The 19,442-nt window shown below is 34.7% G+C and overlaps 1 protein-coding gene across 2 annotated transcripts in view; it reads right to left on the reverse strand.

The window, feature by feature from the left end:
- Positions 1–692: 692 nt before the first annotated feature.
- Positions 693–19,442, reverse strand: part of G2E3 (G2/M-phase specific E3 ubiquitin protein ligase) — a 22,519-nt gene continuing 3,769 nt past the window's right edge. For both annotated transcript variants that reach the window (XM_026849831.1, XM_026849832.1), the window contains exons 4-16: positions 18,102–18,203; positions 17,404–17,528; positions 15,528–15,693; positions 14,725–14,831; positions 13,188–13,304; positions 11,764–11,888; positions 11,533–11,662; positions 10,740–10,865; positions 9,301–9,611; positions 8,455–8,636; positions 8,121–8,293; positions 5,685–5,884; positions 693–5,139 (exon numbers count right to left, since the gene is read on the reverse strand). In XM_026849831.1, the coding sequence (XP_026705632.1) occupies positions 4,898–5,139; positions 5,685–5,884; positions 8,121–8,293; positions 8,455–8,636; positions 9,301–9,611; positions 10,740–10,865; positions 11,533–11,662; positions 11,764–11,888; positions 13,188–13,304; positions 14,725–14,831; positions 15,528–15,693; positions 17,404–17,528; positions 18,102–18,203 (2,106 nt within the window). In that variant the 3' untranslated portion in view covers positions 693–4,897. The remainder of the gene's footprint in view (positions 5,140–5,684; positions 5,885–8,120; positions 8,294–8,454; positions 8,637–9,300; positions 9,612–10,739; positions 10,866–11,532; positions 11,663–11,763; positions 11,889–13,187; positions 13,305–14,724; positions 14,832–15,527; positions 15,694–17,403; positions 17,529–18,101; positions 18,204–19,442) is intronic.

Below are 19,442 nucleotides of genomic sequence, written 5' to 3' on the forward strand. Positions count from 1 at the left end.
GGCGCCCCGCCGCCTCCGGCCCGGCAGCAGCCGCGGCCCAGCTCGGCCCTCTCCCAGCTCCGAGCCCTCCCCGCCCCGGCGGGCCGCAGGACCCCTAGGACCAGCCCCACTTCGTGAGGGAGCTGTAATTAAGCGCAGCTTATGATTTAAAATTCGGACTTGTTCTTTTCCCCAGAAAGAAGAGGTTGAGATCTTTAAGACAACAGAGGGGTGCTCTTTCCCACCTTTTTTCTCCCCCAGAAAAAAAGTCTCATTAAAGTTTTTGCTCTACTCTCGGACAATTTTCAAGAGATAACTGAAACGCTCCATGGAAGATCGCTTAAATGCAACCAGGGCAGCTCTGAGGTGTTTAGTTTAACGACACGAGAAGGACTGATAGTTGCCTGGTTTGCACTACCTACAGTTCGTCATCAAGTTTTAGTAAGTTAACCGGAAAGGAAAACAGTACAAGTTTGCTTGCACCTGCCTCTGGTAGCATACTACCAACGTGGAGCCTGCCTTCAGCTCTCCATGTGCCCTTACAGAAATCCTACAGTGGGAAGGAACCCTGCTCACCCGAACTCAAGTTTTGGATATAAAGGTATCTGGGTAAAACATGCTATCAATGTATGTAGAGGCGCATATAGGTACACACATGAAGCTACTCATTAAATCACTAAAATAAAAACACTGAAAAAAAAGTTGCATCTTTATTCCAACAGAAATTTAACCCTTTATTGCACGTTGACCATATACGTGACAGTTATTTCCCGTATTTCAACACTGATGCTACACCTGTCAAGGGTAATGTTGCTTGAAGATGCAAAATTTCAGGCACTGATCCTGCAGTTCAAGTTAGAACTAAAACTATTTACAAAATTTTAATTCCTTGTGTAATATTCTAGTTACTATAGGTTTAAAAAACATTGTTTATGCAATACAAAAATCAGAAGATTGCTTTTTTACAAACAATATTTTGACAATTTTCTGTATACAAGTTTGATGTTTCAGAGGTTTTTGCATTTTATTTTTTCCTTGTATCCAACTAGCAATTTCTTTAAGTAGAATCCAGTAAAGCTTGTGTTTTATAATTCTTTACCATATAATATAGAATCAAGATAAATTTTACAAGCATATTTCATAGCCTTTGGAGTTGCATTTCCTTCTATTCAATTGAGAATTTTTTGGATATGATTTTCAAAATGCACATACAGAATGTGAGCGTGTATTAATGACTTAATACTCTTCTCTCCATTTTTAAATACGCCTCTCAAAATTTTCAAGTCTTCCAATCACAACACTGAACATCTTAATGAAAAGTCAAAGCTGCAGCACATGATGATTTAGGCCTTAAACATAAATTTATAGTTATTCTTCTTTTGAGCATATTTCACTCATGAATCAGTTAAAAATGCTAGCAGCTTTTTCTAGGAAGCATCCTTTACATGACTGAAAGCAAGTCACAGAAATTTCTTATCCCTTCATTTTTCAAATATCAATCTAAAAATACTTGAGGGTTTGTTTTATTTTTTTTTTTTAAAGTTGTATGTGCTTTACGAAGAAGACCATACTAACTAATACTAATCTATTATTGTTTACTAGAAAATGATCACTCTAGAAATTAAATAGTTTATTTGATGTGCCAATTCCAGATGGAAGCCTGGGGTTTGATGCAGAAACTGTGGGGTGAAGTTCTTTGGCCAAACACAGTCAAAGAGGACTGTACTAGTTGTCCTGCCGGCCTGACAAATCTTATGAAGGATGTAACTTCCATAAAGATGTATTTAATACGTAACAGCTAACGTATATGCAGTTATTCTCCTTGTGTTACAGAAATATTGAAAGTAAACAACTTCCCTAATTTCCAGATGTGCCTCAAATTAAAAGTTTATGTAAAATGAAAACTATCTGCTAATATAAACTTCAGTGACTTGCTATAGCAATTAAAAACCTTATGGTCATCATAGCTACAGAAATTCTCTTAAGGCTTCCAGACAGAAGAGACCTTACTATGTTTTGATGGACTGGAAGTCAGTTTCTTCAATGGAATTTTAATGAATGTTAGAATAAATTTAAGATTGGTCTATGTAAATAAACGCTGAAAATAAGTAGAAGAGAGGAAGTTCCTCTCCAGAGTAGCACTTCTTCAGAATACAACTTGAATATATCAAGGATTATGTTAGAAGTCTACATAGAGTTGATCAAACCAACCAACAAGAAAGGAAAGACAACTTGTCCTGAATTTGTACACATCAGTTTTAGAAAATGGGAACAAGTTCAGCGTAAGAAAAATCCAAGCAATATTAGAGGATTTTACAAATTTCATGCTTTGATATAGCATTGTACAGCAGATAGTTTTAAAGTTAACATTTCTTACAGCTGACAAACAGGTTAATTCTACCTTTATATAAAAACTATCAACTGCTAAATTCAAAACTAATAAGCAGTAAAAGGTGTGAACCCTATTTTTATCTCAGACATTTTTTGAAGCATTATATTCACATTACCTTATTACTTCTTTCTCCATTGAAGGTTTTAAAATGCAGTTTATTTAGTTCCAAGTTCTAAACCATTTCCCTTGCCATTGCAGGTACCAGAAGTCCAAGAATTATCCTTTAAAATTATCCATACTGCTTGCTGTAAGTTCTGTACTGACCATACAGAAAAATAATATTATAGAAGACATTTATCTCTAACTAGGCAAGAAAAACGAATACTGCACTGGGTACACCACAACACTCTGTGCAGGAGACTCACTGCTATATTTTAAAAATACATACAGTGTGAATCCTTATTATGCAAATAAATTTTCAATAAGCCACATTCCTTACAATGGTAACAGACCATTCTGAAAGGTAAGAATATAAAGAAGTTACTATCAGTATAACATTAAAAAATTATACAAAGACAATAAACATGGAATATTATTGGAAAAAAAATCAGGAGAGAATGAGAGAATGATTAGTTTATAAATAAGTCAGATGACATTCTCCAAGAGCTCATATATTTATTTTAAAGGGGACTTTAATATGCTTTTGGCTCAGTACCAGAAAAATACCACTAGCCCTGTCTTAATTTCAAATATTCTTTAATTTCTAATGGCAAGAATTTGATTAGGTTGGTTTATATATTTGAAAGTAGTGAGAAATGCCTGATCCAAGTTTTGCACAATAACATAGTCAGACTTTGAAATTCTAAAAAAAAATTTAAAAAGCAGTGGCATACATGCTTTTGTTACCCAGTGACAGAAATAGGACTGTATTAAGGAAGATTAGCACCTCTCCCAAGATCAAGAAAGAGAAGCTGTAGCAGTTTAAGATTTCAAAATACCTGCATATTATAAAATGAACTGTACAACTGAAATACCCAACTGAGTCTTTGTCTTTAACCCTTTATAGCATGGTCTCAAATGTAGGGAGTCTTGACTGCCACTTCCACAGTACTTGAGTTGCAGTACACATTTAGTAATACAATTAGAGGAATACATGCAATAAACCATAAGCCAGAAACTGAAACAAGATTACTTTGGATTTTTTTTTTTTTGTTTTTAGAAGCACCTATCCATTTACAACTGTGAATGTACTTTCTTGACAAGGCATTCAAAAGTAAATGCTATTAACTGCTTCTATTTTCAAGAAAAACCAAGTTATTTTTGATTACTTTTCAGTATTTTGAAGAATGTGGATATATATTGATATACACAGATGTATATCTACCTATATATGTATATATCTCACAACCTTTGTTTGGGACATAGTATAGATGGTCAAACTGACAGTGGGTAAATAGGAATTTCAAAAGAGACACCTGCATGTATTTAAAAAATCTGTACTTAAGTATCCTTTTAGTTTCATAGTTTTAGTAACATTAATGTTTTACAGTAATTTCACTACTGATCTTTTATAGCTTAATGGTATTTCTATAAACACTGCAGAATTGAAATATATTTTATACAGTTGAAGTTGCTCAGAATGAACCTCCATGTGAACATGAAGAGTTTAAGACTGAAAACTAGAAAAGTGTCAGGCACTGACAAGCTTGACAGTAGACTGCCTTAAGCTTAACAGTTTTAGTGCACATTCCTATGTGCAGAAAATACTGACTTCCATGGAAGATGAAGCAACATGTTCTAATGAGCAACAAATTCTTACATTTTCATACTCAACAACATTAAATCTAACTCTCATATTTTATTTTGAAAGCCCACTTATTGTTGCATATTTAAGACTCCTAGTTTTTACTATTTTGGCTATATGGATAATTAAAAACTAATGTATAACAGTAGAATGCAGAAATGTGTGCAAAGGTCAAAGATTGTTTAAAAAACAAACTCAAGTTCAAACAGATTTTGCTCTTGCATCTTATTATTTTGCCTAGATTTTCTTCAGATCTTAATTATATTTAATGCACTAATCTCAATAACTATAAAACTCCCAAGTTTCTTAGCTTTCATAGGTTTGTAGGAATCATCAATATAAAAACAATTACTGAAAAACATATACATGGAACAACTGAAGAATTGCATCAGTTTTACATGAGACAAAGCTCTACATCAGTTATCTTCAAAATGTACCTGATTTGACTTTGATAAATAAGTTACTTAAGTATGTAATACAATCAACATACTTACCTGTGGGATAAAGCTAGAATGTTACAGAGTTTGGTAACATGTCTACAGCAAAAGTAGACATTTAAAGTACTTCTGCAAAAGACTCAAAGCCAACTTCAAACAGGAAGATGATTCAACAGATAAAGTGTATTTTCATTTGAACATTGTTTTCCATCTTACAGAATTACTACTTTTAGCATACCTTTTTGGGAAAAGTGGGAAAAGCTGAGAACATGCTGTCCAAAAATACAGTAGCGATTTGCAAGCAGACGTTCCTGCAGAAAAGTGAAGTTTCCAACATCCATTTTATCAGCAAAAGTATTCTCTTTCAACTCTTAGTGTGTTTCTGATGGTGACCTCCATTTTGTTTTTAAACTGCTTGTATGACTTCGTTATAGGGAGCTCTAAGCAATTAAGGAGACGCTTTCCAACAGGATACTTTATATGCAAAAATTTAATAGTAGGTTCAGGATCAAAACCAACAGGTGGTATAGAAAAAGAGCCTGTTACGAAGAGCAGAATATCCTCCAACGTCACTACAGACTCACCACCTAAAAAAGCAGAATTAGGTTGTGTCATTCATTGCCTATTAGCCACAAATCATTATCCTGCATGTTAAGGAAACATAAGATTGATATGTCAAATAAGAAAAATTTTAGCAAGAAAACTCCACTTGGGTTAGTTCTGAAAATTTTTTAAGTGTATAGAAATAAACAACTCTTCTGCAAGAGGAGACCATCATTTTCTATCTTTGTGAGACATACACTAATTAAGTTCACAGGAAAGCTAAGGAGAGGGAATGAAAAGATTTTTCTGTACCATTCAGGTGTTTGGTTTTTTTTAAAAAAAAAACAACCCTCACAGGAGTTCTAGAACCAATCTCTCAGATATTTACCCCTCTCAAGTTTGGTTATAATTGGGCAACAGTTTCAGAAATTATGATTAGTAAGGAAGAAGGAACAATTAGGAACCAACAGGGACCTCAAAACCTTCCTTTATCTACCTCACTGAATTCTAAAAAACAAACCTTGTATGTATACCAAGAGCTAAATACCCTGAACAGGGAAGGGAGAAAAGAGCAAAAGAAATTACTTACTTTCTACATCTTGCAAGTAACCCATCCAAAAATTAACAGCTCCAGTTTTATTTACATTTGATGAGGAATGGATTGTAAAGAGATCACAAATGGTTTCTGCTGAAAGTCTTTCAGGTTTGTGGCATAATATACTAGAGAATGCATCTGGATACATTTGCATTTTCTCTAGCACACCAAGAGTTTTCAAACCTTGCCTAAAACTAGGAGGAAAAAAAGAGAAAAGAGTAAGCATGCGTCAGAAAGCCAGTAGGTAACTTAACTCTGCATTTTATAAAGCTGTAAGACTGGACATAACATTTCCCCATCTGCATTCTCCAAGTCTTATGAATATGGTGTAAATAGTAGTTCCGTTTAATTTTAATCTTAGAAAATGTGTTTAATTCTCATTTTAACAATCTAAGTGTTTCTGCAGAGCTTTTTGGGCAGATGAAGGAAATACCAGCGATATTTAGAAGTTAGCTTTATTTCCTGATACTTGATATATGAGCATGGTTTACTTCTAATTTTTCTGTAAGAACATATTGAATTTCCTTTTTACAAGCACCCCTTTAGAAAACAGTTTAAATTCCTTGTCCCTACACAAAATGAGGTGTCTTAAAAGACAACCTTCACTTGATTTCTGCAGTCTGCATGTGTTTACATGCCATTATCTCTCCCAAATGGGAGATGTGGCAAATGTGGGCAAGAGTATCCCGGGCTGCATTAGGAACTGTCAAGGAAGGTGATCCTTTCCCTCTGCTCAGCACTGGAAAAGCCACAGAGTGCTATGTACAGTCCTAGACTACCCAGTACAAAAGATACAGACACACTGGAGAGTGTCCAACAGAGGACCACTAGGATGCTTAAAGGGACTGGAGCATAACGCTGTAAGGAAAGGCTGAGAGCACTGGGACTGTTCAGCCTGAAGAATCTCAATGTGTAGAAGTATCTGAAAGGAGTGTGCAAAGAATTTGGAGCCAGACTCATTCCAGCAGTGCCCAGTGACAGGACCAGAGGCAGTGGGCACAAACTGAAACAGGAGGATTCATCTGAACATCAGGTAACACTTTTACTGTGACAGTGACTGAGTGCTAGCACAGGTTGCCCAGAAAGGTTCTAGAGTCTCCATCCTTGGAGTTACTCAAAAGCTGTCTAGACACAGTCCTGGGCAACTGGTTCTAGGTGGCCAGGCTTGAGCAGGGGGTGGTGAACAAATGACTTCCTGAAGTCCCTTTCAACATACACACTAATCTGATGCTGTGGGGTTTTTTATTTTTTAAATAGCTCTGCAGGTTGAAAAAAAATTTCACTACTTATACTGGATAAGAACATTTCAAGCTACCAGCTTTACAATTTAACCACCATGTTAAATCAGAATTAAAGTTTTACTTGTTTTCTTAGGTCTCAATAGGCCAAACGAAAAAAAAATAATCAGAATAAACCTGTTGAAAGTGTACAGTCAGTGGTGTAGAACATTAACAGCTAAAGAGACTAACTCACTACTTACTTAGTCCTTGATATTGACAAGCAAATTCTTGTTCTGTTGACTTTTGCACACTTTAAGCCCATCTCCAAAAAGCACACAAACCCCACATTTTCTCATAAACACAAACGTTACTTACTACCTTTCACCTTTTAACTGATTAGTTTTAAAATATGGTATAGATTGGTCAAATATGCCATAGATGGCCTTGACTGAAAGACTAATTACTCTCAAATTTGTTAAAAAAATACTTGCATTCAAAATTAGTTTCATAGCTCTTGGAGATTCAGTTGATTCAAATTTGTCAAAGAGAACACCATAAATGTGTAAAGTGTAAATCCAACTCTACTTGTTGGAAAAAATGAACATCCAATGACTTTTTAGTGAGCAGATGAAGAATGCAAATTTGAAGTAAGGTCAGAGACCAATCAGAAAATAGTCAACTGCTGCAACTTTCCCAGCTATTTGAAGTCATCGCTACCTCATGGAAACACCAATGCAATGCTTGCGTTTTAAGTGGACCAATTTACGCTTACGTACGTTATTGCCCTCCTAATGGCACACAGAAACTCCCTAACTAGAACTCTGAAAAATTAAAATTCTAAATTTATGTTTAACACTTCTAAAATTTAAAAATTCTAAATCTGAGCAATTCTGAATTAAAAATGAACGTAAGAGAAATTCTGTAGTGCAGAGGTCTGTCATGCTATAGTTTACAACTGTGAATATGCCGCCCTCTTCATACAGTTGAAAAAGTGACAAGGGAATTGGAGCAGAGCAGATACATAGAGAAATAATTTCAGTCTTTCAGTTTAACTAACTAGTTAACAGTTGCTGCTTAATCCACTGAAAATTACAGTACATTTCATTGGTTTAAATGGAGAATAAGAACATGTGAAAGTTAGGTTGAGCAACATATTAGTTAGTATTTCAGTGAGGAAAATATCCAGGAAGTTTGAAAACTCAAACCAAACCTTTCTAATGGCGAAATAATTCTCTTGATTACATGATGGAACAATATGTCATTCACCAGCATATTCTTATCACACAAAGCTGTTATAGGTCTTAAACATCCAGAAGCAGCAAGGAATTCATAACAGTTGTGTATTGTAGACTGTAGGCTGGACAGACTATTTGCATGTTTTATCTGTATCAGAAGATAAAAGTTAGAAATCTGTTTACTATGTGTGTGTATATATATAAGAATAAGCTTCTTAATTTGAACTGAAGGTATATTCAATAAGCCCTTCTTTAATCTCCAAATATAGTCTTAAACAAGAATCTGCCAGTAAGTTTTGTTTTATTTACCATTTGTATTGTTTGTGCTACATCAACATCAACAACATCTTCCAGTACTGGTTTCACATTCTCTGGACCATGGACAAGACAACTGAACAGTGTTTTGGAAAAGAAACCAGGAGATGGGCCACCGTGAACCAGAGAAACTGCAATCATTTTACCAGCTTCAAAATAATGATCCTCTGTTACAGCTGCAAATGAGAAAAAACACAAAACTATATATGCATAAAAATATGTGATGCTCATTTTAAAATTCCTTCTTACTTTAGGATGTGCAGCAAATTAGGTTTGCATCTCCTGCTGGTTGAAAACAGCAAGACCAGATTTTTTTTTTTTTTTTTTTTTTTATATACACAGGAGTACCGTATTCTTTTACTCCAACTCTTCAGCCACTATATCAAGGTTTGGGAGGAGATGTAACATCCTCTTCCACTTTGTACCCAATGCACATTTAATTCTGATGGGTAAGAACTCAAAGAAGCCAACTCTGGATCTTTAGGGAGCATGCTATCAGAGATGTTATAGAAATTTGAGGAAAAGAAAATATGTAACTGAACAAGTGAGTTTGGAAGAAAAAACTTCACTTGTAGAGAACAAATACATGAATTAAAAAGTTGCAAGTCTAATTATAGGCTGTATTTTTTTCTTGATTGTCATCAACTTTTCCAACTAAACCCATTTTTTTTGTTATTACAACTCTGCACCCCTTTAGAATTGAAAAACAAAAAAAAACCCAACAAAAAACCGCCAATTTCTATCCATCAGGACTATAATTGTGAACTGACAGTCAGGCTGGCTGAAGTTTTAAAAACCTTAAACAGTTCTAATGTATTTTTGAACAAAGCATTTAATTACCTTCAAAATCAAGGGACAAGTTCTTTGCAGAAGAGCCCTCAAACAGTGATGAATTCTGAAGGTGAAGCATTAATAACTGGAAGAAATGGTGTTTTGATGCAGCAGAAGTATCTGTCTTTGACCTGTTTTTGACGTTTGTGAACTTTATTTCAATGGTGTTTGTAGGACTGAAGTTGCGCTGTCTAAATCCTTTTAAAGCACTATTCCAGATATTTTCTTCATTGATATGAAGCCTTGAAGTTTTTGTATTAACTTGTAGATTTAACTCTTTCAGTATATTAGAAGCTTCCCTTCTTTGCTTTCTTAAATGCCTACAAGAAAATTGTATGTATTTTCAGGTGAAATCTGATTCATAATTAGCAACAATTATACAGGAAACAGGAAATCCTAAAAACCTATTAAGAAAAACACCTCTTTAAACACTTTGGTACATTTAGGTCTTGCTCAAATTACATCAGCAAAATATGTGGTGTAGATCTTTCAAATTGTAACTGTAGTGGCAAATTTTAAAGTACCTCTAAGAACTAAAAAAGAGGTAGAAATAGTTACATTGGCATAAAACTAACAGTTATTTTCTTAATTCAATTACACCAGAGCCAAACAATTCTCACACCATCATTCTACATTTGAACAATGTGAAACAAGTGAGAAATAGATGAGTTTACCATATTTGTGTTAAAGATGCTTTGCAATCAAATGAGAATACAGTTACTCACTAATATTTAATCTGCCACTGTAATCAAAAATACATTTGAGAAATGTGTTATTTTTTAAAAATTAGAACTGCAACAGATCTAAATAAGACCCCTTCTTTATTTTCTAACTTTCAAGCAAAACCATTTCAAGTACCCTACCTACTAGAAGTAATTAATTCCCTCCTCTAAATTTTTAGCACATATTACAGGTGGAATCCATAAATCAAGTATTCACAAGACACAGAATTTTGTATCTTTAAACTGTATAGTCTGTATTAAAACATGTTATTTTACCACTGATTTTAGCATAAATCATGAACTATTCCTTTGGTACAAATCCCAAAACATTAATTTGAAGAAAGTAATTAGGACTCTTAATTCCCCCTTTTCTAAAAAAAATGGCTAGCCATTCAGAAAGGACAAATAGGTGTTCCTGGGTTTTGATCCCCTCACTAACCAACCTAAAATTCTCAATATCATTCTTTTTTTCTAACCCCCTCTAGCATTTAGAAAGAACAGAAGCCTTGTATCAAGTTGACTTCAGCTTTACAGTGTACTCAATTCAGTTCTTCCAGTGACTATATACACACAAATATATACATATATAGCCACTATATATATATATATATATATATACACACACACACACACACACACACACAGAGAGAGCATGTTCTGTAAGAAATATGGTATAAAGCTATGTCCTGAATTACTCTTCAACGTAAGAAAAAAAGAGGAAAATACTTTTTCCTCAGGCACCAGTTTCTGTCTGACATCAGTGGAGATAAAGACATCATCACTCTGTTGGACGCTGGAAGTTCTAGGTGTGTGCAGGGCAATGAGTTGTTCTGGCACATTCTCTTAGGTGATCTATAAGATAAAACAGTATTTTAAGAGGAGATACAACTGAAGAATGTATAAACACAGCAATATAATTTCCTTCTATTTCAGTACTGATTCTCATTTGTATGTTCATTTACATGAAAACCATCAGTGCCTGAACTACAATTATAAAGTAATAATTCAGTATTTTATTACGTGGTGGTTTTAGAATGTTTTTAGTTGCATTCCATACATGAGATGGAAGTCCCAACTGATACAAAAAGTAAAAACTAGAAATATTAGATTTTATAGACTTGAAAAGTTATTACAGCAGAAGAAAACATTATTTATATAAATACCATTAAGCTAGATTTCTAGCACCTATTAACATGAAAAAAATATAAGCAGCCGTAACTTTCTTTTGGCATTTGTAAATTCAAAGTTAGTTCTAAAATAGTTAATATTCCTTTTACAAGGATCTAATTTCGTCAAACTAAAAACTGGTTTACATGCCACCAAATGCAAATAGCGACAGCAAATTTACAGAGTTCATGGCTTACTAGGAAAACTTAAATCACTAAAATTTATTCCAATTTTATTCAACTTGCAATTTAGTGTAAGAAGCTTCTCCTACAGAATAATCTATCACCTCCTCATCTTTAAATACTATTTTATGTTATAATCAGTTTCTGCTTGAAAACAGAAAGTTACACACTGGAGAAAACTGCGTTGAGATCCAGGTGACAGCCGAGGGCACTTTGGAGATGGCTCTTCTAGCAAACAAGTTGTCCCATCTGTCTTTTCAGAGGTAGCCAAAGAACGCTTCTTCTGTTTGCTGTAGTTTCCTGTATGATTAAATTATATTAATACAGTGAATTTGCTTGCTCTAAAATAGATTATTAGAATTTTCCATTTTTAGAAATCGCTGTCACATCCGTATCTTTACCTGATTTTGCAAAGATACTTCTGCATTCCATGCACTCCCAGTTTTGCTCCCATGACTTCATAGATGAACAGGCCAAATGAGTTCCACGGGAGCCACAACAATGACAACGCTTTATTTCCCATTTACTAAAATTAAAAACTTATCGATTTAGAATTAGACAGAAAAATGAGGCTAGTTAAAACAAAGAATATTCAACAGTAAGTGTAATCCAGACGCTAAACTAACAAAGCCTAGTTGTATCAATCTGGTAGGACAGTATATAATCAAGAGACTTTCTTCAGACAAAATGTACTCACAATTCCTGACTGCAACAAGGAAAAAAAAGTTTCTACATTCCTTATATTGAAAGAGGCTGTGAGTTAGTATGCTCCCTTGCCTTTAAGTCAATAGCTTGCAGCCCATATTTTCTCCTCATATTACTAGATAGCAACATCCTCTGTATTTTTTCATTCAGCTTTTCCAAACGGTAAATTTTTTAAAGGATCATATCTGATTATTCTTACACATTCAGAATAGAACACTGTCATTAATGAAGCATCTAAGTATGTAAGGTTTTTTTCTGGATTTCTTAAATTTTGCTTAAACATACAATGGAACAATGTGACTTGATATTAGTTCAAATATTGGAAGCTTAAGGTACAACTGTTAAAGACAAAGTAAATCCTGAGGTGCACACATACCATAAACGAACCAAGCAATGTTTGGTCAAATCTGAACAATGCCTACAGGGAGTAATCTACCATAGTACTACAGAAACAAGTCTTCAAAGTAGAGGTTCTGACAGCTTTGAGTACAGTCATGCCAGTGGAAGACAAATTTCAGAAGCAACACAAATAAAACAAGAAGTAACACAGAAAATTAACTTGTTAATCAAAAATCAAGCAAGTAGAGCAGAACACTACATATAGTGGAGTGAACATTACATGACGACTCAAACCTCTCATACTATCAGCAATATTTTAGCTACCACTTACATACAGAGGGATAGCTTGGCTAGACCGATTTGAATTTGATTTTACACAGCTAGTTAATTTTCAGCTAAGTCTAGTACGTTAATGAATTTCTTGTAAAGGTATTAAGTGTTCTAACAATTACTGAATTGTTGAATTAGGCTTTGAATGAAAGCTACACAACATTAGTTTAGGCACATGCTATTCTGCATGTGGATGTACAAATTCTACTTCAGCTCTGTATCACATGATGATAACTGATAATTGGTTTGGTTTCCTTGGCTTTTGCAGCATTAGAGAAAATTAATATTGAGATGTTATTATAGGGAGTAAAACAAACATTTTATTTGAACACGGTATCTTGGCTTGACATTAAAACCTGATGCTGAAAAGTATTGAAGCATTTAAATACAGAAAAAAAATCCTAAAGTACTATTCCATCCTAGGTTACACCTTCCTGGAAAAGTGTCATACCTATCAGGTTCATTATAGTCTCTTCCTTTCTTGCAGAGACATCTTTTAATATCACAGTGCTGATAACACTGCAGTAGTTCTTGATATGCATTCTCTTCAAGTTCCCAAGATGCATCCCTATAAACAAGTCAGAATATCTGTTATTACAGCTGTATTTCTGATCGTTTAAATGGGTTACTCCGTCTTTGGAAAAGATGTATGTAATAACCACCTTAAGGCATTTCAATCATGTAACGTTCCATGCAACAACTAGACAACTGAGAGGGGGAAGAAAAAAGTCTAGGAACAAAAATACTACTATAAAATACACAGACATTTTCTTGTGTACAGTTAATTCTTTTTCATATGACCTCAGTGCATGTTTGCTCTGTTTTATATTATTCTGTTTTCTCTCTGTGCTGGTTTAGGCCCTGCTAGGACCAGAGACCACATTGCCATTGCCCCTCCCCCACCCTCAGCTGGTCAGGCTGGAAGTGAGGCACAAATCCCAGGTTAAAATAAGAGGAAATCTGCTTATTACACTGTTGTATTAATCTGAACAACAACAGTAGCAATGATAGCAACAAAAAACAGGAATAACAGTAAACAAGACAAAAGATATACAGAGAAATACCACAATGGATACAGACAGCCCCATGCTTCCTGCGACCAAAGCCACAAAGGAAAGCTTCCCGTGCCTGGACCTGATGTCAGCATGGTTTTAACAGAGCTGGAGATAGCTTCCCCCTTTCTCTGCTGGGGAAACTTAACCCTATCCTAGCTGAATCAGGACACTCTCTCACAGCAGACGTGGATATTTGCTTTGTCAGTCTACTCAAGTCACCACTGAAAACAGTCTCATGAAAAGCAAGTCAGAATGTTCCAGGCTGGTATGGCAAAGTTAATTAAGTATTTTAACTCTCCAAAATCTTGAGCTTCTGTCTCTTGAGATAATTAATAGTAGTCTCTGAAGAGACTAATAGTTAAAGAATACTACTTCTAACAAAGAAACATCATTCCGATCACTTTGTCTTATTCTGGACCCCATCAAATGGTAGCAACATATGAAAAACAGGTCAGAATTTCAGAAGCAGTTGTTATAGTAAACATAATCCTTAGCAATCCCTTGGGAGAAGATAGAGGCTGTATGGCTGAGTAATCAGTCAATTATAATACTGTCTGGACAGAAATTCAGGTAATTTAAAAACCTTGGCACAGAAAATGGTCTTCTCACCAATCTCTCTGTTTATGCAAAATTACTGTATTTAAGAAGTGTTTTGATCTTTTAAATAGGTCCCTGGTTGAATCATGGCATTAAAAGTTACTTTCCAGAGCCTCCTGCTTTATGTTTGAGATTACTAATTTGGCCTTTGACAATTTTATGCATAACTAAAATTAGGAAACAGGCTACTCTTTACCAAACCAAATAATTCTACCATTGAAGGCAGAACTGAGGTTTCATGTGTTAATAGATGCAGTTCTATAGAATAAATAAAAAATGGTTTTAACACCCTATCAAAGTTTTTATAAAAGTGTTATTAGTTAAAAAAATACTTACTTTTCTGGAATGTGTATGCCCATTCTCAACATTTCTTTCTGAAAGTTGTCCTTGTTATTACATACCGTGCACCTAAAGAAAAATATCCCAGCACTCAAAGCTTGATACTGCGTCAAGAAAAAAAGACACACAACAAAAAAAACACAAACCAATTATTGAATTACTACCATCATTAGGATGCCAATAAATAATGCCTTTATATCTATAACCATTACATTCACAAATATTGTTCTGACATGGATGTTAAAGCTGACATAAATCATAATGTCACTTGATATTGAAGCAAATGGCAAGCATTTTCTCTTCCTTTAAACGACAAGAGCTCACATGCTAGAATCAGGTTTATAAACAAAAGCACAATCCTTTTCAGTCAACCTCTCCAGATCTAGAATGAGTTTACAAAAATAACCTTGTAACTTTTTCTAGCTCTGGACTTAGGCAAGAAAAACCCATGATGGATAAATTACATTTTTAGCACCTAAATTCTGCACATGACGACTTGCAAAGTGGCAACTACCTAGGTTGGACTTCAGTTCTTAAAAATAACTAAAGGCATGAAGTGCAGAGACATGAGGGAAATTAATAGTTTTTTTTTTTTAAAAAAAACCCCTTCTTGCAAGACACTCGTCTCCAAACCACAATTTTAGCATTGTCCTTCAAAGCTAATGTATTTCTGTACCTACTGCCTACTTAACCCTAAGCAATTTTACAGAATTTTAAAGAACTGTTCCATTATTTTTAAACACAACAGAAATGCAATCGCCATGGGTGAAAAGAGAAAAGAAATGGAGAACCTGTGTTACCTGCAAGCATTCTCGATGAAACCAAGCATTTTTACAGCAAGGACTTTTCAGTACAGTGTACAGTGGAAGCTGTTCAACCAAATCCAGGCATATTGTACACTGTGATGTTCCTCCAGATTCTTTGTCTGGAAACTTTTGGACTGGTCTATGTTCCCAACAGTAAGATCTAAAAATAATAATTTGAGGTTCCCTTGTCAAAACAACATTTTAAGAACCTTTATCATATAATTTGAAGATAGCAAAATTAATTTGCTACTCAATCTGTTTTCCATGAATAAACACTGTGCAACAAGCTAAAAAGGCAAGACACATACTAGTTTTGGCTGGGATAGAGTCAATTTTCTTCATAGTAGCTTGCATGGTACTGTGTTTTGGATTTGCAATGAAAACAGTGTTGATAACACAAGGATGTTTTTGTTATTGCTGAGCAGTGCTTACACATCATCAAGGCTTTATTTCTCACACCCCCTATCAGTGAGGAGGCTGGGGGTGTACAAGAAGTTGGGAGGGGACACAGCCAGGACAGCTGTTGCCAACTCACCAAGGGGATATGCCATACCTTGATGTCAAGCTCAGCAATAAAACTGGGGGAAGGAGGAGGAAGGGGAGATGTTCGGAGTCATGGCATTTGTCTTCCCAAGTAACTGTTATACGTGACGAAGCCCTGCTTTCCTGGAAACAGCTGAACATTTGCCTGCTGATGGGAAGTGGTAAATGAATTCCTTATTTTGCTTTGCTTGCACATGCAGCTGTTGCTTTACCTATTAAACTGTATCTCAACCCACGAGTTTTCTCACTTGTTACCCTTCCGATTCTCTCCCCATCCCACTGCAGGTAGCGAGCAAACGGCTGTATGGTGCTGTGCTGCCTATCGGGGTTAAACCACAACACACATGTAAACAAATTATGTATCTAACAGAGCAAGTCAATAGAACAATAGCAGGAAAGAAGCATGCTGCCAACTGATGCTCTGTAACTTACAGAGATCATATATCCCCTTTCTCTCAAAACTTCTTTTGATCCAAATAATGTATTTCCTGTCCCCAGATCCCCAAGCTCTTCCTACATTTCAGCATCACCATGATGTTGAAGGAACAATTTTGAGTTTGCATATTGATTCTACAGAGTCTAAGTAGCATGATAAATTTTATAACTTAGACATTTTCAAAATAGTAAGACAGCCAAGAACTGCAGCTCTAGAAGAAACCTCTCTGAATATGCATTATTTTCAAATGTGCTTTACTTAATAGAAGTTATTTATTTAAGAAGTGTCTGCCAGACTTCAATCTAACCATCCTGCAAACTCAGTTCACAATAGGCACAATAAAGCTGTTCTCAAAGACACTCAAGAGTATTTTGACTACAGCCAAGATGCTGGACAGATGATAGTAAAAGAAAGTGTTTAGACATTTAATATTGAACACATTTCCCCTGCAGTCCACCTCTAATAAGATCTAGAAGTCTTGTGCTTTGAAACACGACAGAATGGCATACAATGTCTTTTGACTGCTGAGAGAGACAGGCAGCCAAACTATTGCCATTTCAAAGACTCAGGAGGTAGACAAAGAAAAGACCAAATCCAACCACTCTGCAGTTTATTTCAGTTTAGGATTTAACACTCAATTTTATAAACAATTTAACTACTTGTAGATGCAATAAATTTTATCTTTAAAAGTGTTAAGAATTTAGTTTATAGGTACTAGGTATGCAATATAACTGCTTGGCCTTTATGTTTTCCATAAATCAGGTATTTTTTTTATATAACCTGGATGTCATTTATAATTAACAGCCTATCCAGTGGCAACCCATGAAAAAACAAAATCACCTCCTGTTTAAATATAATGAAAATGAAAAAGCAACAAAAGCCAGAACTTACCTGAAGTCTTCCATGAACTGAAAAATACACTCCTTTTGTATTCCACAAGGAAAATGGTAACTTCGTTTGCATTTGGGAGCTACACATCCAATCGAGGCACCCTTTTTCTTACAGATATTACATTTCTAAAAATAATTCGTTGTAGAAATAACAGACTATTAACTAAAATCCAAGTAAAATTACAGGAGTTAAACCAATTTATAAAGTGTGTAACAGAATATTGGCCAATAGCTTATAACTGTGACAAGACTATTGTGTTTCAGCTCTATTCCAAAGAGTGAAGATACTTAGCTATTTCACAGACTTTGATTATGTATTGTTTTATATGCATGTGACATGTAAGCCAAAATACAAGTTATTTTACCCGTACCTATACTTTAGTTACATCTATAAAATCTTATAAGGTCAGCTTGAAGCACAGCATAATGTCACAAGGCATTATGCATATGTAATTTGCTCTTACTCATTTATCTGCAACATACCCAGGAAATAAAAATTTTAGCAAATTTTTGTAGGTTTTATTGTCCCTTGTGGCTTCCATGAACTCAATATACTTCTTAATCAAAATGTAAAATTCAGATCCTTGAATGAGCTGAGCACACTGCCCACTGGAGAAACAAAACAAACCCCACCGGCAATACTAAGACAACTCAAAAGGTTTTTTTCCCCATTGTAAGTATCAAAGATTTAATTCTTACCAGTTTTGCAGCTCTATTTACTTCTTTTCTAATATCTGTGATTAAGAATCCATCTACACCTTCATTTTCTTCCCCTCTCTGCCAAATGCCACTTGACATCAACTATGAAAACAAATTAAGTATTTTATAACATCCACCTACCTAAAGATTTAAAATTACCTTTACTGCATTTGTCAGGTAAGACAGAAGCTTAGTTTAACAAAGCTTGTGCGCAAACATTTTAATGAGTAAAAAATGGATCCAAAATTTCTATATATTTTTGTCTGATAAGACACAACAGGGAATAGTAACCAGTAACAGGAAGGTAAGCATTTCACAGCATCGAAGTCTTCTCATACTGTAGAGCTCAAGATGGTGTATTTTACCTTCCATTTTGAAGTATACAGACTATTTTAGATAATTATCAAACAATTACTTGCAGCATATAAAGCTTCAGAGGAAGTAAAATTAAGTAAGTCTTGTTAATGTGAATGACATTTGTGCTGTGGAGATAACGAAACACAGTAGGAAGTATATGTACTGAAGTGTAACCTAAGGGGAAAAAGTAGTTCACTTTAGAGTTAAATGAAATATTTAAATAAAATATTTAGAGTTAAATAAAACCAGAATTGAGTAACTAGGCAAGTCAGAAGAGCCTGATGATAATTTAGAGTTACTTCATAAGGAAGTTACATCACAAACTTCAAATAACTAAATAGTTTCACAACTTGATGCCTCCTATATTCTTTAAAATCCGATTTTATAGTTCTCATTTCAGAATTTCAATACAGCACCACTAAGTTTTATCAATATTTTACTCAAACAAATGTAAAATTTTATACCAAAACCAATTAAGATTTTTTTTTTTGTTTTGTTTTGTTTTTTAAATGTGAGACATTTGGCAAAGAAAAATGAAACTGCACTGCTAACTGGCCTCTTTCTAGAACTCTTTTCTTATGTAATATTCACTATAATTAAGTAAAAATCACATGGTTTTGTTTGGTTATTTTTAAAAAGCAGGGACCAAAACTAAAAAGATGAATGCAGCAACCTCATCACAGTAAAATATCTTATAAATCATAAGGCTCAGTGTTGCAAACATACCCTTGCCTAGCTGTTCTGCTCCACGAGGGAAGGGCTTTTTCCTATCATTTCATGTGGCCTTATGTATGAAACAAAATTATCACAAAGACCTAAATTTCCTCTCAGTTGCTTTATTTAAGAAAAAAAAAGTTCTATCTTTATGTAACTTCAGTAAACCTCCACTCTGCCTAGTCTTTAAAGGATTTAATATCCAACCTATTAAGCCATCTGCAATCAACACAATCTTTAAAGAACTGGTTAAGAAAACACCCCCCCCCA

The sequence above is a fragment of the Athene cunicularia genome (genome assembly GCF_003259725.1).
Source record: "Athene cunicularia isolate RWA chromosome 5 unlocalized genomic scaffold, athCun1 chr5_part1, whole genome shotgun sequence".
NCBI classification, from domain to species: Eukaryota; Metazoa; Chordata; class Aves; order Strigiformes; family Strigidae; genus Athene; species Athene cunicularia.